The sequence below is a fragment of the Scardinius erythrophthalmus genome (genome assembly GCF_964197995.2).
Source record: "Scardinius erythrophthalmus genome assembly, chromosome: 24".
NCBI classification, from domain to species: Eukaryota; Metazoa; Chordata; class Actinopteri; order Cypriniformes; family Leuciscidae; genus Scardinius; species Scardinius erythrophthalmus.
In genome coordinates this window covers 21,173,607-21,197,862 of record NC_138244.1, presented here as the reverse complement: position 1 = coordinate 21,197,862, position 24,256 = coordinate 21,173,607, and the positions used below count along the sequence as shown (strand labels likewise).

The 24,256-nt window shown below is 37.5% G+C and overlaps 1 protein-coding gene across 2 annotated transcripts in view; it reads right to left on the bottom strand.

The window, feature by feature from the left end:
• lsp1a (lymphocyte specific protein 1 a) overlaps positions 1-10,554 on the bottom strand; it is a 40,029-nt gene extending 29,475 nt beyond the window's left edge. For both annotated transcript variants that reach the window (XM_081356632.1, XM_081356631.1), the window contains exons 1-2: positions 10,472-10,554; positions 2,092-2,238 (exon numbers count right to left, since the gene is read on the bottom strand). In XM_081356632.1, the coding sequence (XP_081212758.1) occupies positions 2,092-2,238; positions 10,472-10,530 (206 nt within the window). In that variant the 5' untranslated portion in view covers positions 10,531-10,554. The remainder of the gene's footprint in view (positions 1-2,091; positions 2,239-10,471) is intronic.
• Positions 10,555-24,256: the final 13,702 nt, after the last annotated feature.

Below are 24,256 nucleotides of genomic sequence, written 5' to 3'. Positions count from 1 at the left end.
AGCAGTCTTTGTCATAGAATACACTTTGTTCACATTGAGTTGACAGTTTGGACATTCTTGTTCCCTTTAATTTATTTTCAAGATCTGAGATGAATTATCCATTGCCACTTTCAGTATGGCAATTAAGGACTCACATTAGAAACTTCTAACATTCAATAAAGCACATAAACAGTACCTGAGATTATCATTGTCATACTACTCTGTATGATGTTTTTCAAGCTGCGTTCCCTGAGAACTTCGGCCACACTTCCTGCGCTCCTGAGAACGACTTGCTTCGACCAATCAGGAGCTGACGCTGTTGTGATCCGGCGTCCTTTTATAGCTTCCACATCACCGTCGCATGCGACGTCATGAGTGACGTAATGACGCAACACCAATCGAGATTGGACTAGTTCCCTACAGGCTTCAGACGCATCACGCTGAAGGCTTTCCCCAATGTGTCGATTCTCGACGCAGCGCAAGTTCCCTCAAAAGGGAACTAACCATGGTAAATTTGTCTAAGGGACTGTTCAAAGGGTTCGCAAAAAGTTAAAACACACACACCTGCACTTAAAAAACTCGAAATAGAGATAAAAAAAAGCTGTTTTCACAGACACCATCTGCACCTCTTAATATTTTCTGTTCATTGCGACACCTTGAATTAAAATCTATGTAATCTGCCCAGGAGCTGCCGGAAAGGAATGCCAAGCACATTCCACAAGATTATTAAGCAGATTTTCAGCAAAGCATAACGACTGAACATCAACAATCAGTCAATAAAATTCAATGCAGAATAGCCATGCTTATTTACAATAAAGCTGTTTGTATGAGTCTAGTTCAAAAACTCTTGTACATGCATTACTAAAAAACACTTTTCATGTTGAACCGATCTAAAAAGTCTTAAAAATGATTCATGTGTATCTAAGCCAAGAGTGAGCTTCTAATCTCTGATCAGGGATAATTACAAAGTGGCCATAGACGACCTATTTGTGCTTTGAACAGGTTCACTCAGACAGCTGTGTTTAACTTCACACATATAAAATATGTGGTATGTGTGTGAGGTCCATCATGTTTCTTTGATTAAAAGCAAAGCACTATGGGTTGGGATATGACATAAACCCTGTTCCAAAGGCATGCCCTGCTGAAAATTCTTCAGAGATTAGGTAATGATGAGAGACCAGCTGTGCCGCCCACTATACATGTGCACGTGTCTTTGGTTGAGAGAAAAGAAGAGAGAAAGAAAACTAAACTGACATTTTGCTAAGTCCAACCTTACTATCAATGACTTGACGCTCCTTTTTCAGATATGTAAATCTATTCAAAAAAACATTATGTAATCAGATTACTTTTTTCACGTAACTAGTAATGCATTACTTTTAAGTTCACAAAAAGTTTCGTAACTAATTACGAAATTATATATATATATATATATATATATATATATATATATATATATATATATATATATATATATATATATATATATATATATATATATATATCCCATGATAAGGATTATTTTCAAGAATGCGGGTCATGTGCAACAAACTTCCGTAACTGGTATATATATATATATATATATATATATATATATATATATATATATATATATAAAATATTTTATTTTTATATAAAAAGAAATTCTATATATAATGTCTTAAAAAATTATTAACATAAATAATATATTTAAAAAGTGTTTTTTCAATATAATGGTTAAGATGTGTTCATGTTTTCAATGTGTAAGGAAAATACGTTGTTACTTTTTACTTGATGGTTACACATGTTTTTCAAAACCATATGAAAACAACATGAATACAAAGATTACATTTCAAAGAACATGGCACTTCTGTTTTAAACTAAATTTTTCCTTTTATTTATTATGGACATTCTTTTATGACCCAAAAACTAAACAAAAACTGCAGCTGTTTACATGTCGGTCAGACGTCTCCTTCTGTCTATGTGGACAAGCTCTTGGCCAGAATAAGCTGCAATGAGAACCAGACATGTTGCAAGTCCACGTTTCCATATTACATATGGAAATCTGCCAGGCAACAAAACAAGCTTAACAAATACCAGGTGCAGTGCGAAGTATAGAATGACGTTGATACTTACAGGCTGGCCTCAGGTGGGTTCACACTGTCCTGAGGGGACCCGGCAGATCTAGACAGGCTGTGTTGATTGCAGAAAGCCTCCCGGGCCCGACGTCGCCTTTCTCTCTCGATCTCCTCAGCATCTTCGACACTTCGCTGGGCCGTCACTCTGCAGGAAAAGAAGTGAGAATGAGAATGATGTTATACGAGATACATTTTTCTTTCTTGACCCAGATGAGAATCGTGGTCGAATGATAAATGACCCCCTAGCCTAGAGTGCTGTTGACTATGATACATGGACCTCTTCAAGAAATCTCCAACAATAGTTTGTTTAGTCCCTTGTTTGAGATTTAGAGCCGGTGGAACATCTGCTCTGGCATCCGACACCGCCAATGCTTGAGTGACAGATGGGATGCCTATGCAAACTCACACTCAAGATACTGAGGCATCTCTGTGTTTATCTAGCCTGTAAACATACACAAACATGCTCTTCGTGTCTCCTACACTTTGAAAAGTAGGCCAAACAACTAATTTAATTTGCCACTTGAAGCTTTATTTACTTATGTATTAACTTTGCTCTTTCTAGATCATAAGGGGGTCGATGTTTTTGCAAAAAATAAAACTCTATAATCCTTTACTCACATTCCAAACCTGTATAACTTTTTCTTCTGTGGAACACAAAGGAGATATTTTGAAGTTTGTGTGTTTTTTGTCATCCATACAATGGAAGTCATTGGGCTCCAATGTTGTGTAGATGCCAAAATATGTTTTTTGTGTGTTCTGTAGAAGCAAGAATATCACACAGGTCTTGAAGGACACGAGAGTTAGTAAATGATTTTTGGGTGAACTATTCCTTTAGGCCACATGGATTGTGGATCAATGAAGGGTGAACACAGGTCACCAATGACCCTCAAAAGAATTTCAGGCCAGATTACATCTGAGGTCACAGGTTGCTCTAATGGCTTTACAAATTGCCGTAAAAGCATGTCGACTGATCAATATTTTCTCATCGACATTCAAAAGAGGTTTCAGCTTGATGCCATTTGTGAACGGTTTTATGTTCCACAACTTCTTATTTCGAGTTTTTTATTGAATGATCTACAGTATATAGTGGTGCTTCAAAGAACCAGAAAACAACATGTTGAAATGAAGAACTTACTGTATGTAACACTGTGATATTTTTAATTGCCAAAGAACCACACAGCAACACAAAAATCCTACAAAAGTTCTTCAATGAACTCCTTGATCAAAGGACCCCATTTAAAGAGTCATTGTTGTCACTGAAGAAGTTCATTGTTCTCAGAAGGTTCTGCTGACTAGCAGATACGCTTTGCTGCAGCAAAAATCTTACTTTCAATGTAGGAATTTTACTTTTTGGAACTGTTTTCACTAGAAAAGAAAAATATACAATCTAACTGGCTGAATTTAGTTTTAAATACAAACTACAGAATTATAGTTTCTTATTTATTGAACTGTTAGAGAAAAGCACTTGCAGCTGGGTCATTCCCTGTCAACTCAACAAGAGGTCCTTGATCGGCTAAAAATGTGTTTTTGATATTTTTTCTGGTGAAAGAAATACATAAATGAAGAAGAAAGGCAAAATATTAAATGTCATAGATGTATATCTACCACTCTTTTGTAGGGGGAGGGGGTGGTCAAAATGACAAATATCTCTGAAACTGATTCAAATACAGATTATTATAAATAAACTTTTGAGAGCAAGTTATGGTGCCTTAATTCGACCATTTCAGTGTATCTTTGGCACTGATATGTATGTTCTATGCAATTGTTTTGATAGAGAGAAAAATAATACATTTCTACATATTCTGATATTCCCCTTTAAATACAATAAGTATCATCTGTGTGCAAAGTGACTTTTGGGAATTTAACAATTTACTCTAAGTGCCATATATTGAGATCCCAATATCTCTGAAATTGAACCATCTAGGGTCTTAAAAATATGGATTCCAAAAGAAAAGTTTGTTAAAACCCAAAATGTAAAAGCATATTAAGAAATATTTAATACATCTTGAGTTACAGGCATGCAAATTACTTTTTCCCATACACCATTTCCCTAAAGTCAACAGATTTTACTAATAGACCTGTGAATCTCTGTGTACAAATAAAATAATGATGCTACCATCTTTCTCAAGTAATTTATACCCCCTTGTAATTTAGCTCCAAATCTCAGGTGAAAATTGTCATTTTGTTTGTCTTTCCTCAGAAAAAAATATTAACAAAATCAAAAAATTGAGCTGGGGAAGTTTCTGAAATTTGGTTGATTTGACACGGAATCACCCAATTATACTTGCAATCGAGATGTTCCACATATATCAGCATGGCTGCAGTTACCTGTGGCACTCTGCCTTCAGCAATACTGGTACAAACCAGTTACTGGTCATAACCCAACTACATCTTGAAACCAACCATACAGTTTCACAAAGGGCTTATGGCTGGATCTGATCTGTCACACACAGTTCCCGTGCCTCTGATTATAGGCTGTTAATCACTCAGACGGGATAACTTCATTTTTTGGCAGAAGCCACTTGAATGATGTAAATCCTGCCAATGATGTCATTCAACATCAGATTTATTTACCACTATCAGTCTGATTATGTAGCCTTTTCCCTTTATGTCTGGAAATACCATCTTTCAATAGTTATGGAAGTGAAAACAGATTTTCAGTCATGGTGAGCGTACTGACAAAATGTTTCTCAGACCCATTTCTGAATTAAATGGAAACAATCAAGTGGGAGAAAGAAAGGGAAAAGCAAACAAGAGCCTGGCTTATATTCAGCGTGTATCACCTCCCCTGACTATGTGTTGACTAAACTTCCATAGCCTGGTGCCCTGGGGCAGAAAGGATTTGGAAAGCTTGATGGATTGGGAAATGTTTTTCACCATTGTTGCCTGCCCTAATTTACCACAGCCAAGTCTGGTCTTGCAGAACACAAGATGAGCTACATGGGTCAGTCACAAATGGGTCACATAGAAGTTGACCTCCGACCTGAGTTTCCCTTTTCAGCTGTAAGCCTTAATTATTAATGTGAAATCAGTGATCAGTAAATACCAATTGTCTGACACAAGCTTTCCAGACAGGGTGTCATTATCATTATTGGAGGCATGTATGACTTCCATTGTTCTGTGGAACACAAAAGAAGATATTTAAACTGTTTTTGACCATATAATGAAAGTCAAAAGGGTCCAAGACAACCTATTTTTCATATGTTTTAAGTCATTTTTTTCAAAATACCTTCTCTGTTCCACAGAAGAAAGAAAAATGTGAAGGTTTGAAATAACATACGGGTGAGCAAAATATTTTTTGGGTAAACTACCCCTTTTTAAGCCCTGTTTACACCAGCAACTAAGCAACTGGAAGTCGATTTCTGGCAGCGTCAGAGGCTTCATGGGATAGTGTGCACTGGATTTGCACTTCAGAATCTTGCCAGAAGTGAAATCTGGGTACTTTTTGCCTTTTATAAATTTATTTAGACATACTACTTTTTCATATACTGGTTTTCACCAGAAGTATGCACATTTGAATGCAGCCAGAGCTTTAATTTTTGGGTTAAATAAGCCGTTAACACTGACAGAAACTGGAAGTCGTTCATTGTTCAATAGAAGACAAGACAATATAGCGATCAGGTTAATGTTACTGGGATTTACAGGGATTTCACTGTTCTATGTGTCTCTACCCAGTGTCCACATAAAAAATTGTGCATAGAATTAGATTATTGTGAAATTCAAACAATAAATGTTGTTTTGGGACTGTTCAATGTGGAGTGATATCGCTTCGTGAACACTGATGTAGAAACACCTAGCCCTGGTTGTAAGACTAAACCTGACATAAACTGTAAACTTGTCCCTCAAATCTGATTGGTTGATTGGAATGTTGTTCCAGGATCAACAAAGTTGGTGATCCAGGAACATGTTGTACTCGGAGAAATCAGGTTCACCTAAAAGGTCCTACAAAAGTGTGTGAACAACACATGTTATGTTACATTTAGCTCAGCAAAGTCATTCAATCCTGTTAGCATGAAAAAAAAAACTGTTAGAGAAGCATATCCTTGTTTTGTGTTTGTTTACAGGGTAGCAAATCCTTCTATTTGAGATTTGAATGATGCATGCTGTTATTTTCTTCCTCTCTCATTTTATATCTGAATTGAAGGGCAGCTGTGAGGTTTATTGCCTCTGTGAGTCAGATGATGTCATCCTAAGGACAGATTTAAAGAGCAAAGGAGAGTTATTTTCCCAGGCATGTTAGTATCTTCCTGCTGTCAGTGTGTGGTCACATCACTGCAAACCTCACATACGTTTTCCAGTGTTCCCTAAACGGCTGAAGACATTTCAAAGCACTGATCTAAGCTGTGGAAAGTGCGCCGTTATGAATCATGAGGATTGTAACATCAGTAATTATGTCATTTTATCGGAGAGCACTAAAAATGATTTATTTTTTTAGCACACTATAAAATGAGAGGATAGATTCCTAAATTACTTACACTTAAAAATTAAGGTTCCAAAAGAGGGGTTTCACACACTTTTTATTTCCCCAAAGTTTTTTAAAAAATATATTTTTTCTTAGTGTGAAGGACATTTAAAAAATCTAATGAACCATTTACCATTTTTAAAGGGATACTTCAGGATTTAGCATTAAGCTTTGTATTAGTAGAAAACCTGTAGTATTTTCGAATTACCCTGCTTTCCACCCTCATATCCCCCTGAGACGAGAGATTTATGTATTTTTTGTCTGGAAAAAATCCTCCGATGACGCAAAAATCGTCATTTTGCGTCATCGGAGGATTTTCTGGCCAGATGCTAAAGACTACAGCCAGTAGATGGCGTTGTTCCGCATGTTTTCAGCCCGCCCATAGAGGGTGGGATCTCACTCACAGAATGTACACAGTGTCAGCCGTCTTTCTTTGGAAGCTAAGCTAGCAGGCTCTTGTTCTGTGGAGAAAGCTGAATAGTAGGAGAAAGCTGAGTAAGTAGGGGTTACCATCCTCCTTTTCCCAGACTTGTTCGGCGGGCGAGATCGCTCAAAATGTCCGGGATTCAGCTTTTGCGTTCTGCAGTCGCCATTCATTGTTTACATGCACACCTTTTGTTTCAATCTAACTGAATTCATTCCGATTGGTGAATCTGAATGTAGTGTTTACATGAACGCTAAACAAGTGATCGGTTGATGTGCGTTTTACCATTGCTAAGAAAATTCCCGCTCCTCCGTGAGAGATACGAGACCGGCGCGTCTCAGTAATGACGCCACCGGCCTCGCGCCGTTCTCCCGCGGCCGTCAGCCTCGTCCTGCTCGCCACAGTAAACATAATGAATGAATGGCGACTGTAGAACGCAAAAGCCGAATCCCGGACATTTTGGGCGATCTCTAAATCCCTGGCAAACTCATCACGTAGGCTAAGCCTTGTTGTTTGTTTTCAACTGCGCTCCCTTACCGGTAGGAGTGGCCTCCTAAGGCAGCGAAGCAAGTGCATTCTGGGAGTTGTTGTCTTTCATCCACATAAGCCAAAAATACATTTTCTGGGTTTTCTCAGTCTAGAAAGCTCCAAATTCAAAAATTTCTTCACATTTCTTCTACTTAAATTACCTATTTTAAATACACATTCATCTTCCCAGAGGTGAAGCATCCCTTTAAGTATTAAAAAAAAAATGTTTTATTTTAATGGTGATGTTCAATGGATGTTAAAGGTTCTTTATGGAACAATAGATGCCAAAAAAGAACCTTTAGTTTTAAGAGTGTAGTGTGCATAACATGCAACAAAAAGGCTCTGGAATGGGATTGTGATTGATTTGCAAATATTTTTTTTTTTTGTGTGTTTTTTTTTCATGTATGTTTAGATTTTTTATTTGAAATGTATAGTTTGCTTTTAAAGTGAGCTTTTTTTATATGTATATAATGTAGTTTATGTTTCTCTGTATTTCTGTGGCTTAGGAGTAGACACATTCTTCTAATTTCAAATGATTGACATTTTAAAATATCCAGTACTAACCTGAATTTTACCTCTTATCTCTTTTCTCACTGCCTAGAGCCTATCTTTAGTGGCTCATCTTACCCCACTCCCCCTATATATACGTCTTTAATGCTTAACTAAACATAACACAGTGCCCTCAGTGTTTATTCTACTCTGTTGCCTAAAACCTTCGGAAAAGCTTACTGCCACAGGGATGGTAAAGTTTATTCCCCCTTTCAGTCAAACGGCTAAGCCTTCTGCATTCCAGCAGCTCTTATCAGAGAATCGTAAATAGAAGAGCTGCTCACATAAAGTCCACAGATCGGGGGGTCACGGCTTTGACCACAATGAGAAATATGTTTCGTGCAAGATACAAACATTAGTGTAAAATTTGTTACAGAATCAACACCACAAAACCAAAAATCTAAAACGATTTTGCGGTAAAACTCAGTGTGACGTGCTGTGCGTACTGTACAATCTGTAGAGGTTGTAATGGTTTTCAAAACACTTTGACAAGTGTATACAAAATACTGCATGCACAGTGTTGCAATTGACATATCCGGAACGTGTCGCAGCAGTTCTGATGAATGTAGGCCGTTAATAGATAAAGCAGCTTGTTGAGTGTGAGAAAAAGCTGTTTTTTTGGCAGCTCTGAAAAGCCTTGGGGGAATAAATCCTGTCTGCCATTAATGCAACCTGTTTGTGTTTGACAAAGCACACCTGATCCACCTCAAATCCTTTTTGTACAGAAGTGAAAATTTGTTTTCCTGATTTGTTATCACAAAATGTTTTCTTTTGCCAAATCAACTTAGAAAATTTATGTGGATCAGATAACATAATATTTTGAGTTTCTGTTGATTAAACTAATCTCCTTCATTGCATTAACTCAATTATTTTAACCTCAATTAACTTAAATTTTTAAGGCAACCAGGTTACTTACTAATATTTGTTTACAGTGTACACATCCTGAGAGGTCACGCTATTTTTGTCCTTATACAAATTGTGTGTCTTATCTTTAAACCACTCCTTTTGTGTCCCATGGGAGAAAGACAGTCATGCAGGTTTTGAAAGACATGAGGGGTAAACAATGACTCATGTTTAGGTGAACTAAGCTTTTTGTGACAAATTTTTGGGGGAATTCTGAAAAGACTGGTTTATGTTTGTACACTCAAAAAAAAAAGTCCCTTATATGACACATTTAAATTTTGGTTACTTTACTTAAACATAACTAACTAGGAGTAATACGTATTTAATAAGTGTAACATAAAATATTTAAATAGTGTCATTTATACAATTTATTTAAGTTTGATCAACTCAGTTTAATTAGATTAAGGAAAGAGGATCGCCTTCTGTGCACGCAAAACAGCTGGGTAGTTCACCACTGAATTTTTTGGTGTTTAAATTAGTACATTGTGAAATGCCAGTTTCATTGTTTACAGTAAATAAACCTACAGTTTACTACCTAAATTATAGTTGGCTTGTAACACCTTTAGAGATAACCGGTCATATTGATGTGTGTCATTGCCAATGAATGTCAACAGATCACATCTTTAATTAGGTGCAACCCTCAACCCTCTCCTTCCTCCCTTTTCCTGTCTCGTCATCTATCCACAATCCCACAGCACAAACAATAAACTCTCATCTGGAACCCTGAAAAAATTCCAGCTCATAAAAGCCACAGTAAACGACACATCATGCATTTCTCTATAAAGACAACAAGGCATGAAGGTGTGACAAATTGCTAGAATTTAGTAAAATGTGCTTAGAGTTAATTATTGCATTTTATATACTATATGTAAATCAATCTTAGTACGTGTTCAGGTCTTGTTTAGGTGTAAACATCTGTTTTTGCCTGTTTGTTAAGCAATCATAATCACAATGTTGGCATTTACATACATGTCGTTTTAGCTAATTTTATCAGCTCATATTAATAGAAAGACATTTGTGAATTGAGGGATTATCCATATTTTAAAATTATGTTGCACCAAAACTAATATTTAACTATTAAAGACAAATGATTTAATGCTTATTTTGATTTTTTTTTTTAATAAAAATAAAAATGAAAAACTAAGAAATAACGACCAGTTAAAGGACCTAAGAAATACAGCTTCTGTTATATGTACAATTTAACCTAACATCTTAATGTTATATCAACTAACCAAATACAGACATTTCCATTACCCAAATGTAAAAAGTTAATATCTTCCCATAACAAAGGATGACAGGTTCTTAAACAACACAACATGGCATTTAATATATGTGCATTAAATATTTACATGAATTAAAAAAAACTTCAATTCAAACATCATTACCCACAAAACTGACATTAGCAATTGCAAAAGAACAATGAAAACACAAACTATATGTCCATCATCACACCTGAGATCCCAGCTGTAAACCTTACATTTGATGCGAAAGTCTGGTATACAAATTCCTCACCTCAAGAGGTTCTGCAAACCTTGCTTGCTGGAGTTTCGTCTCATGAATGCACTTGACATTGTTCTTTCTTCTCCGAGCTTCTTTTTTTTTCTGGGATGTTTTGAATTCCGTGGAATCTGATTCACAAAGACTCCCTCACGCTCTTTCCTTGGACGCTCGGCTTTTGAGGAGAGATCCACGCGGCACTCGGTCTCGTCTCAGAGACTGGCTTTAGTCACACACTGTCCCCTCCTCCTCCTCTCCTCCTCTTTTTTTTCTCTTTCCTGCATGTGGTTCTCATTGAGAGAGCTCAGACCATAACCTAACATCTTTTCCCCCTCCTTTTCCCTCTTTTTCGGGGTCATGTGGCCGTCCCAGGGGAAAATGTAAGTTGATACCCCCCACCCCATGCTATGAATCCAGCCCCCCCACATGACCCCCGTCCCAAACCCAGAATTCAGCCTTTCTTTTACTCTGTTTACATTGGTAGCAAAGCTCCCAGACATGCTTACAAACAAACTTCAGAAAGAAATTTCAGAAATTTTGATTCTCCCCATTGCTTTTCTCATATACTTGCAGGATCAATCATTCTTGATGATGACATAATTACACTACCGTTCAAAAGTTTGGAGTCAGTATTTAATTTTATTTTTTTGAAAGAAATTATTACTTTTAGTCAGCAAGGACACATTAAATTGATCAATTGTGTCAGCAAAGGCGATTATAATGTTACAAAAGATTCTATTTCAAATAAATGCTGTCCTTTTGAACTTTCTGTTCATCAAAGAATCCTGAAAAATAAATGAATCCTCAAGAATATAAAGGAGGGCAACTGCTGAAAATTATGCACAAATGTGTGAAAATGTTATTTAGTTAGGATAAATACTTATTTAGGATATGAAATGCTAGATATGATAATACCTTTCAGCAAGACAAAGAGTCAGCCATTTTATTCCTAAAAAAATTATTTCTATCACTGTCATTTCCACTACAGAATACTATTAAACACAAATAAAGAATTTGAGATGTGGTAGAAGTGACATTGTGGTGGAAATATTCATTATTAAAAAGAAAAAGAAAAAAAAAAATATTTTCTAAAAGTGCCAAAAAGCCCACATTTTAAGAAACACAAATACAGGGTTTTCAGACGAAACGTTTCAAAATACACTATACATTATTTTTGTGTCATTTGACAATGATCTAGAAATGGTGACCAGTCACAGCACATAAATATAACATTTCCTAAAACATTCATTCATCTTTTAGACTATTATATTGTACTATTATCACCTTCTAGAATATTGCTTGATACATTCTTTAAAGGTGAATTGTGCAATTTTCCCATTGGTCGGAGAAGCCGGTTTCCCTGCCCCAAACTCATGCCATTGGTTCAGCCATTGTTATGTTAGGCAGCTCAAACAAACAGAGCAATGTTTTGTAACCACCACAGTCACACAGTGTTTACGCTTTTCAGAAAATCAACTTATTTATAGTTTTCTCTGCATATTAAACTGACATTTTAAGCAGAAAAAAAATTACACAATTTTAATTGTCAAACTAATTAGCGTGTTTCTAGCAGATTTCAAAATCAATATGTTTACACCCTCTCTGGTCTCATCTACTCTCTGGTTCACCACACACAGACATTCACACACATAAACACATCTACTGAAGCAACAGCCTTGTTAACCCGTTAACTATGGTAAACTCTGCACCATTCAGGCCTGTATGACTGTTTAGGTCTCTCTCCAGACAATAACGGCACTCAGCATTTGCAGTCCTCAACACTTTACTGAGCCTTGTTTAACAAGTCCAGCCCTCACTTAAACACTGCCCAACAAGCCCACACAGAGAAAGGGGAATTTGTGGATATCAGGAAGAAATAAAGTCCTCCCGTTAAGTTATCTGAAGTTTCTATTTGAGTTTCTATTATACATGTAGTTGCCATAGGATTGTGATGATGTTTTGAATAGTTTACAAACCCCAAAAAGGAAAATTAATTTGCTTAAGCCTGAGAAACACCCCTTACAAAAATAAGTATACTTCACGTTAATTTTATTTAGTATATTTTTAATTATACTTTATGTAGTAAATATCAATGTGCCTGAAGTATACTTGTAAGTGTACTATTTCAATACTACTTGGGACTAAATTGGCCCCCTTTTTAGTGTATAAAATTATACTTTTAAATATACTTTAAATGTAACAATAGTAAACTTTCAGTACACAACTAGTTTACAACTAAGTTTTTCGTTTGCACTGCAACTATATTGTGAACTTATAGGTGATAGTTTACTAATCAAATACTTGTAGCACATTTTTTAGTTTATGAAAGTACACTTTGAAGTATACACATACCCATACATAACATACTTATTGTTTTCTTTACAAATCAATATTTTCAAACAATGTAAGTTTATAAGATAGTAGAACTACTGTATGTGAAAAAGTATATAGGCTGTACACAACAACAAGCTTAGTATACTTAGAATACTTAATCATACTTTTAAGTATATCTCGATTGATTATAGGCCAAATATGCTTGGTATAGGCCAAATATACTTGGGGCCCTATCATACATCTGACATCCGTTTATACATCCGTTTATTGCTAGTTTCAGCCCGACGCAGTTGTCATTTTCATGTCCTGCGCCACGTTGTTTAAATAGCAAATGCATTTGCACCCATTTGTGCGCCCATGGGCATGCTGGTCTGAAAACGAGTTGTTTTCAGGCGCATTGTTGGCGCGTTGCTATTTTGAAGCAACTGAAATAGACTGCGCCATTGAGCAACAAAACCATTGACCATTGACTGCACAACTCTCGTACACTCTCCTTATTACGCAAAAAAAGTGTAAAAAAAAAAAAGTGAAATTCTTTTTCGTAAGGGTCACTTGATTTTTTTTCTGTAATTGTTGGTTTTCATGTCAGTATAAAAACTGTATTTACACATGTATGTAGACATCCAAAAACCCGTGGACAGACTGACACAAAAGTTATGATAGGTTCTGGATGACAGCCCAGGTCTTGTCAAACATGTCAATACTGTCTCGCACCAGCACAGCTGTCTTTATATTAATATTATTTATAGTATTACAGTTTAACTTGTAACCTTGTAAATATGAGTCCTGTTATGTGAAACAGAAAATCACTCTTTGACGAAAGAAGTTCAGAGGCCAATTAGTAGGCGGTACATCTTTTGCAGACCTCAAGTGAACACTGCATCCGAAATTGCATTCAGCCGAGTATGTACTACATTTGATGAAGAACTTCATTTTCAACCATTAAAAAAGTGTTCTACATACTATGAATGTGTGTAGTATGAAAGTAATCCGGACGTACAACATTCGTCATGCGACTTACAGTACAGCATCAGTTGCTATTCACAACTCTCGTGGCCTCATGGGATAGTAAAGTATCCACTGGATGCACACTTCAGAATCTTGCAGAAGTAGTAGGTCACCCCGGGTACTTTTCGCCTAGTGTTTTATGAATACTATGAATTTGGACATACTACTTTTCTCACAGTTTTATCGCCTATTATATAATAGTTCTCAAATTGGATTGTCTTTTGTGGTGGGGATTTTCTGCTGGACTTTCTGCAGGTTACTTTGTTACGCAAGGTGGCAACAAGTGACTGTCTTATGAGTGAGACATTAGAACCCAATGATTAATTCAAAAAATGTTACTGTCTATATGAGTGAGTCATTGAATCAATTCAGGATGGAACTCCATAGAGAGGACTATTCAGCGAACTCAGTCTAGAGTCTAGAAAACGAACCATCCCTGGAAGAACATGCAGTCCACTAAAATTTCCCTGGACACCTATTTCAGTGATGTCTGTCGGTTAGTGGGAACATTGTATGTGTGATATTAGCTAATAGCACATTTGAAGAATTGTTATGGAGTATTTTAAGCTAGTGGTGCTGGGGTTTTAGTAAGTGTTAGGGTAGAAGCTGACCATGTATTTCTCAATCGACCTTTCTCTTTTTTGCTTGTCTCCACTAGCAGATAAAAAAGAAAATGCTAATAATCACAGGAAATTGGCTCTGTCATCTTACAGGACTATGGGCTGACCTATGACTCACCATGGGAATGCAGAGTTCTGCACTCCCTCACACACACAAACACAGAAAGTTTCAAGCCATTACCCACATTCCTGTTGTCTCCCACTTACTCAGTCCTGTCTTCTCAAATACACATGAACACACATAAGCCAGTTTTTTATACAGTTTTGGTAAATAAGTAACTACCTAACAACCACCCATATCCTCCTAGTGACCACTTAGCAATACCCTTGAAACCACCTCGTGTTTTACATGGGCATGTGAAAAACAATGCAATCAAAATGCAATTTTGATTTGGAGCCAGCCATTTTTAGATGTGCAGAGAATAGAATAGGGCCCAGAACATAACCCTGGGGGACTCCCATGAAGATATGGACTGGCTGGTTATGTACGCCATCTTGGTTGTGACTGTCCAGATTTTATGCTCCACTTACTTAGTATGGATAAATTCAGGTAAAGGTTGTTGAGTACTGAGATAGGATGTCCTGCAAAAAGATATACCATCTCAATAGGATGCTATCAATCAGCTCTACGGGAGAGTGGCTGGATGTAAGTTACTTTAAGAGAGGCTAATGACAAGCCCCCTGGAGTTTGACAAATGGCCTTTATAGGATCCTTAGAGCAAGAAGAAAACATTCTCTTCCCTGGTGAGACAAGAATTGAGGTCTTCAGGGTAAGAGATGACTCAGAAGACTATATAACTTTTTCCAGTGGTCTCAGGTCATGCCATAAATTCTAAGGTCAGACAGATTTGTGGCACTGCCCAGTAAAGTGTTCATTCCTGTCCAAAAGTTCTTTGACTAGCAACAATTGTTCATTTTTGCCAACAGAGTTTTGTCTATGTTTGAGAACTACATTTTGTCATTGTAATGTGTGATACATGAAATAACTACTTGTTGTGACAAATTCATTTACAATTCATACCTTAATTATTTTGCCTTTTAATTTTATTTTATTTTCAATTTCAGTAATAGATTGAGATAACCAATTCTGCTGGTTAAATAAACTAGTCATGACATTGATCAAGATTATAGTTTATAGTTGATGAAAAAGAGAATAAAGAAAGAAATTGTAAAATGTGGCAATTATTTAACAACATACAATGATTCTTAATCATTTTATTTGTAAATATTTTAATCAAAAATAAACTATACAATATTAATGAGTTTGGACAATGGACAATGGAGGACCAAGTTACCAAAAAAAGTTCTACTTTAAATTTACACATTAATTAATTAAAAAAAAAAATTTGTCAAGATGTAAATTAAGTTACCAATAGTGTCTACAAATGTAATTGTCATGAGACATGTTCCCCATGCGATGGCATGCGATAAGTGCACCAGCTGCTGTGCATTGCGGCGCAAGCATAAAATAAGTCGCATCTTTGTTTTTCTGCTGAGGAGCCGGACGTGTGACTCGGCTGTACAGCGGAAGCTCGATGGTCATGTTCCCATTGCGGGAACATGACCATCAGGGCGTTACGGTCGAGACTCCAATACCTCGAAAGGGCTGGAGCCCCTTTGCTTATTCCCCGATCTAGTGCTTCTTCTGATCAGAAAAAGCCTACTTGGTTTAATAACCTTGGTGACCTGAGGATCACAGTGAGAGTTAACCCGCCGAGTCAACCTCCTTGGGCCCCTCACTCCTCTCTAATGCCCCAAACTGCGGAGCCTCTAACAGAGTGCGCTGGCCAGTCCATGGCGTTGCCAGTCGTTTCTTTTGGAGCTCCACCGGTTGATCAAATGTCGGTCGCTGCATCGGAGGGTGAGCTAATGTCCTCTGGGTATGAAGATTCGGCTGCGTTGCCCGAGCCAGACCCAGAGCTCACGGCAATGCTTTCCAACGCCGCCGCAAGTCTTGGGCTCGAGTGGAGCACTCCACCGTGTCACGAACCTTCGCGGCTGGATGATGGGTATCTTAGGGCAGCCCGTGTTGGTTCTCAGCGCCCCGCCCCAGTGCCTTTCTTTCCGGAAGTGCATGATAAGGTTACCAGAGCATGGACGGCACCTTTTTCACTACCCTCGATGGCGGAGCAGCTAAGGGGTACGTGGAGATCCCCCCAGTGGGGCGGTCTGTGGCGATGCAGCTGTGTCCCCTGTGTTACCTCCTGGCGGGGTAATCCGCCTCTCCCCTCCCGGGCGTGTAAGTTCTCGTCTGCTCTCGCGGACAAGGCTTACTCAGCCTGTGGAGAAGCTGCCTCAATCAGAGTTGTGCTTTCTTTCCTGCAAAATGGGTTGGAGCGAAGGCTGTCTCCCTCCACCCTCAAAGTGTATGTTGCCGCTATCGCCGCACATCACAATGCAGTTGAAGGTAAGTCGTTAGAAAGCATGACCTGGTCGTCAGGTTCCTGAGGGGAGCGAGGAGACTGAATACCCTCTTGGGACCTGTCTCTGGTGCTCAGCACACTGCAGAGACCTCCCTTTGAACTACTGCAGTCAGCTGAGCTAAAGATCCTGTCACTGAAGACTGCTCCTGACTGCTCTGGCTTCCATCAAGAGGGTAGGGGACCTACAAGCATTTTCGATCAACGAAACTGTGGCTTCCGCAGTGTCCCCTTCTCCAAGGGCACGCTTTCCCAGTGTTATCCAATAAGTCACACTGAGTGGATCTTGCGGACAGACCTTCTCTGCTTAGAGCTCCAACTTTCTGCCCAACACTGTGGTTAGGCCAAGAAACTCAAGCGGAGCACTGGAAGGGCCAGCAGCAGTGGCATGTTGGTGGATATCCCCATCCGTCAGTTCATCTCTGACGTACGTAGAGAGTGACTGACGAAGGGGAATGTCTCGGTTGCGTTTGGTAACCCTCGTTCCCCAAGGAGGGAACGGAGACGTACGTCCCGTTGCCACTGAGCTTCCGCTGTACGGCTGAGTCGCACGTCCGGCTCCTCAGCGGAAAAACAAAGATGCGATTCATTTTATGCTCGCGCCGCGATGCACAGCAGCTGGTGCAATTATCGCATGCCAATGTGCATTGGCTCGTTTAGTTTACACTCTAAGTGGATTGGTCTCTCAGCGAGATCCCCATACGTCAGTTCATCTCTGACGAACGCCTCCATTCCCTCCTTGGGGAACGAGGTTTACCATACGTAACCGAGACGTTTCTCAGCAGAAATAAAAATGAACAATAATTTGGAAAAAGTATCTAAACTCTTGATAATTATATTTATTATTTATTGGTTTAAATATTGTCTTATTTAATGGACACATTTGGGGATTCTGTTTTCACTAAAATTATATATTAGTGGGCTGAGAGTTGCATTGATATAACATAGAGAATTATGGCAGAATTCTTCAGAATTTTTTTCAGCTGTAAATTTACAATTGTAAAACGGGTTTGATACAATTACACCAGTGAGTTTTGATGGCAGCAATTTATGGATCAATGACATGCAAAAACTTCCTATCATTACTGCCATGTTTTTTACCCCAGGAGATGAAGATTCTCTGATGCTTGAAGACCTGGCACTTAGGCTGCGTCTCATTTCTCTGTCTTACCCCTTACTCTTACCCCTTCCCCTCGGTTTTGCGCGTTCATGTGAGGGGAAGTGGTGTCCCAATTCTCATTTTGATTAAGGGCTAGGGCCAAGGCGTAGGGCTACATAGCCCTTTGAAACGAAGTTTGCGGAGGACCACACTTGAAAGAGAGGGGTAGGAATTTCCCAGAAGTGAGTCGCACAAATGTAATTTTCAGCAGTTTAATGACACTCGTGTTTTATGATACTTTTAATAAAATGTTCAAGCGGTTTTAATTGTAATGTTTTTGTTTTGAATCGCTAGTTAACCGCTAGCTAGCAGCTATGCGCTATTTGCCGTTTGCTAATGTTTTGCTTAGCTATGGTGTCGCTGGCGCCGCCGTTGAATACAATGAAACAATGTCTTTGACTGATGGCACACAAGGGTGCAAAGATAAAGAGAGACCAGGCAATCGATATCACAACCCGAGACGACGGCATCTTCGTTTGTTTATGTCAACGCGTATCGCCTCTGTTGACGTAGCAGCAGACAGCTAGCGGAAAGGGAAGATGACGCAAACGGTAATCGAGTGGTGTCTCATTTTTTAGAGAATCGGTATCGAGGGGCAAGGGGAAGACGCAGACAAAGGGGTAGGGGAAGGGGAAGGGGTTAGACAGAGAAATGAGATTGGCCCTTAAGTTCTGTATATTTTTATTATTGGGCAATCAAACAGGAGCAACCTGGGGTTAAGCTGGATTACTGGGGTTACTCCTTGCTTGAGGCCACACTGTGATATAGATCAAGCAGGAATTGAACCAGCACTCCACACTACCACTTCAGCATCTCTCCTTCCTAAAATGCATCATGGCCCTTATGTTCGGATTTTGTGGGCCAATATCATGACACATTCACTGCTCTCTATTTTTCCATAAATTCCAGCTTGTTTGGACAAAGTTGCTGAACAAATTTATAGCCTTTTAAAATGGAGTGAAAACCAGAGCCCGTGCCATCAGCTTGAGCTACAATCTCATTAGAGTCTCCAAGAATAACACAACTATGTGTTAAAGGAATACTCTGACTATGAAGTCAGTCCATCCCTGATGTGCACTGCACTGCAACACTGCACTGTAGGTACATGTCTATAACTTGTATTAAAAGATATGTTACAAATATATGGAACCATGTTTAATATATGTGTATAATTTTGCAATTCATATACAGTTTCATAATATAAAAGATTTCGAGACAGACATTATGAACAGAAGTTATCAGGGTTCTGCCACTTCGGTCGGGTTTTATTCTTGGTTTGGTGAAAGAACTCTGAAACTCCTATCGTCTGGTCTCTGTGTGAGTATGTAGTTTTGAGTTTCCCTTGGGCAGCAGGCTCTTTTGTCTGTGTATTGTTGTATTTTGTGTAGCATGCAGCTCCTGTTTATCATCACCTGTGAACTTTTATGTTGTGTTCTGTTCATGCGGATCGTGTTCATCAATGGCCGTTTGCTTTCATGTTGTATTCTGTGTAGCACATGGCTCATGTATATCTTCGACGGCATGCTTTCATGTCATGATGTGTGAACACTCAGTCAGTGAGAGCTCTCATTGGCTGTGTTTCCATGTGCTCAACTGTCTATTGTCTAATCCCCACCCTTCTTGTTCCACAATTTGCGGAACAAGAACCCTTTGCAAATGAACCCTGTACAGGCGATGTGCAAACGTGGATGTTTTACATGTCTAAACGATAGCCTATAAAGTGAATAAACTGGTCTTCATCAATTTTATTTTATTTGTTATTAAATAAACTTACATTTCGCCGAATTCGGCCCCTCATTTAAGTCCTCGGTTCACCTGTGCTCATGTATCAGCACAGCATGCACTTGGCTGAAAGAAAGTTTGGTTTAGAGACGGTGCTATCACGCATGCTCAGTATCTCCAGCTCAACGGTTCTCCGTATCGAAGGTGTCCGAAAGAAACAGTTCTCGGTTCTGTACTGGTGATCAGAGAACAGCTGTAGCAGTATACGTGCGCTGAGCTGAGAACTGATGAAACCTGAATATAGCCTATAGTCGACAAAACTAAAAAGTCGATGCATGTCTCCAGTATGTTTAATATGTAATATTTTGATTAACACATTATAAACATTTACTTTGCACCCTTAAAACCTTGGCAAGAGTTTACGTCAATTCAACTTAGAAATTAAATGAGCTGTTCCTGAAAATAATGTTTTAATATAATAATTGTTTAAGATAATACAGTGAAAATACAGTAATTATGTGATAAACATGTTTCCAACATTTTATTTTGTTACACTTATTGATGTTCAACAAAATACTTAGAAACATGAATTTCATCCCTCTGAAAAAATTGCACGCATGGTCAGCTCATCAGCGCATCGGTTCTCAGTACGTGTCCGAAAGAAACAGTTCTCGGTTCTGTACTGGTGATGCAAGAACCGCTGTACCTGTACGTTCGGGAGTACGCTCATGCTCAGTATCAGCTGCCCGTGCTCATCACTTCTCTCAGCACAACATGTCTCAGTTCAGTGAACTTTTGGATTTACTGGAGTAAAATATACTCCGGGATATTGGTTTATTTCGAGTCAGAGGGACTGTCAGGCATGTCCGAAAGTGAGTAGTTGTGGATCAGTGCTGACGCAAAACGCGATCTGTTTCGAACTATTCACTCCGATTTAGTGTACTGGTTCGACCGGTTCACTAAAAAGAACCGGTTCAAAAGAATGATTCGTTCACGAACCGGACATCACTAATCATCACCAGCACTATGAAGACACACTCTTCTCCTCAGTTCACAGTCCGGTCTCGTTTATGCGTAGAGGACTACCTTGATATTACAAACCTTCATTATCTCCATTATCTCCAGCGTCTCCACCTCCATTGTCTCCAGCGTCTCAATCTCCATCGTCTCGTCTCTCCTGTGTGTCTCCATTCCTGTGAGAACTATTCCAGTCATCACCTGCACACCGCTCTGCAAAGTATAATTGTTTCAAAAAGTCACAATTACCACACAATTTATAAAGTTTATATCACACAATTCATTATTTTTTTTCTCTCAAAATTTCGAGTTTATGTCTCACAATTCTTCCAAAGTAAAGCGTTGTTACAGCTGTAGTTTTCCATGCACAGCAAACCAATCGATAATGAAAATCAGAGTCAAGTATTTTCTTTTTCTTATGATTCAGTTATTAATAATTTGCCCTATTCACCTTAACATCAGGTTATCACTCAGAATATCATTCATGATTCTACCTGTTTTGATTAGTTTCTTGTTTCTACAGCACAAAGGCAAATCATCATGTGCTGACAGACTAATGCCCCAATAATCTGTCCCCAGTATGAGGAATTTAGTTTCCAGAGGTTGTTAACCCTGCTGTGTTTTGGGAATAGGAACAGCGTGCAGTGCATTCCAATAGACTGAGATAACAGCTCAGAGGTGATACTTTTTTCTAATAGGGTAATCACATGCCATGTGGTTCACTTCTTACAAGTGGGCAAATAGGTGCAAATAGGTGTTGACGTCAGTGGATGTTTACAACAATTTGCTTGCTGATCGAGGCCAAGGGCAAACCTGTGCAAGAAACTTGGCAATTCAAAAAGCTAGAATTTTGGTGAGAATAAAAATGGAGTCAGTTCTAAGAGAATAAGAGAGCATGTAAGGTCAGGAGGCTGGGTATTTTCATTGTCAGATTCGGGAGGTTTGACGAGAAACATACATGTTTAAGTTCTTTACAGCAAGGTGGCAAGCATAGGTGCTCTTAATTATGTTTTGTTCTAAAACATAATTTACACATATTTGTACCTCAAACATGAATTTTGAAACAATTTAGTAAAATATGTAAGTTGCTAATAATTTGTTATCTGTTTTTCACCTGTTTGCTTGTCTAGTTGGAAATATGCTAACTGAATCCAAATGCTTTAGGCAAGGAATTGTTGAATAAGGACTTGAATTCCCACCATAGGACTAAGATACAATTATTTAAATGATTAAAAAAAAAAAAAAACATTAAATCCAAATCCCATCATTCTTTTCTCAGACCTTCTCTAAATGCCCTCAAATGTTTAACATGTGTTATGCCCCAGTTTAAACTGTAAAATATATTTATAGTCTGAGACTCAGTCTGAGGAAACAAACGTGTTTGTTTTCTTATCCAGGAATACAATTTATTTTAAAATGATAAAAATATATAGATGCTTATAATTAATTATAATTCTTAATAATGAATTCATTTGAATTGAATTGATATTTCATAAATATAGTGTTACCTCACTAGCCATGATAAAATATTTGTTACTTGTTAGCTACCAGACATATGAGCATCTCATTCATGTTAACAACCTAGAAATATTTTCTCAAAATGCATCAAAACTTCAGACAGGAGAAGAAAAATCTATATATATATATTTTTTTTTGTTTGTTTTGTTAAAAACATCTTAAAAAATAATGTGATCACACTCCCTTTTCACGAGTATGTATACATCCGTAATGGAAAAATTCTGTTACTAATGCCTGTTCTGTTTTATTTTTGCTAAAATATGTCATTTGTAATATTGTTTTGACTCCTATATTTGGTAACGAAAACACACAAATATATGACATGACTTAATCTGCCCTCTAATGGCCAAACACACAAACACCAGATGAGACCCAGGCACATTCCTGTTTTGCTGATGTAATAATCCCATTTTCCATGGGAACAGAAGATCCATTTTTTGATTCCCAGCAAGTGCAATATCCACAAGAAAGACACAAGTTGACATTCTCATGGCCTGCATGATGGCACACTCAAGACTGCAGAAATAATATTTTTTGATTTGAGAAACTGCATCTGTAATAATCAAGTTGTATCTTAACATGTATTTGCCACTGACACATGGGATTCCAGTTTCTGGTTTTATATACAAACCAATGTTGACATTACAGAACCTAAACTGTCTGTTCTGCCACTCTTATGACATCCTGTCTCGAAAATTTCCTGATCTGATGTCTGTGTTATGAATGACCAGATGGTGGTAGAGTTGACCGTGAGTGAGTCTGACAGTGGTCGCTGTCGCTGAAACCACACTACTGTACATTTGCAATTCTGTCTGCATTCCAAAATTCCTGTTCTCTCTTTAAAAAAATTAATCAAATAAAATGTAAATAACAAAACAATTCTATATATACATATACTTATACACTAACTGAAAAAAAAAATCACTTATGTAATGAAATTTACTTATAGATATGAAAGTATAAGAAAGGCTTAAAGTGTAAATATGAAAATTAAACAGTTACATTTTATATTTTCTGTTATAAATGTGAGACAACTCCTGTCAGTCATTGATTACATGTGGTTGCTAAGCTGTAAGCTGCCAGGTAACCTAACAAGATGTGTTGTGATAGTCAAAAATTAAAAAACATAAGCCTATATGATGACTGAATCAAACTGAATATATTTTATTACTCTAAAAAAGTAATAAATTACAAGCTACTAATTACATCGTGAACAGTGTAATTAAATGATTGTACTAATTACTCTCTCAATACTTTCTAAATCCCATATCAACTTAAACCAGTTGAATAATGTAAGGATTGACATGAAACTCCACTTTTAATTCTTTCAAATAAACACAATTCTGAATGTGATTCTAACAATATAGTTACTATATGTATTATATTTATCTATATATTCCTGTTTGAAAGCCCACATAAGAAGAAAATAATAATTCTTTGAGAAATCATCATTAGAACATTAAAAGTCAGAATTATGACATACTAATAACTCTTAAGTTAGAAATAAGTCAAATCTGAGCTGTGAAGTCGTAATTCTAATCAAGTCTGAATTATGAGGTAAAATCATAATAATGAAAAACTTTGAAATTATGAGAACTAATGATTATAACAGTCACAATTGTGACCTATAATTATGTACATTTTTGTCCTAATTATGACTTTATATAATAATTTTGACCTTTTGTCATAATTATGACATCTCATAATTGACGTTTTATTTCATAATTATGACTTAATCAAAATTATGACACTGAATCATAGATTAAAAAGTTGAAGTTCTGACATTCTAAGTAATAATTATAAAATGAAGTCAGTTAAGTTAAGTTATGAAATAAAGTCAGAATTATGAGATGTCAGAATTATGACAAAAGTTCTACATTATTATATAAAAAGTCAGAATTATGACATAAAAAGTCAAATGTATGAAACACTGACTCATAATTCAGATATAAAGTCAAAATTCTGATCTGTAAAGTCATAATTGTAATAAGAAGTCAAAATT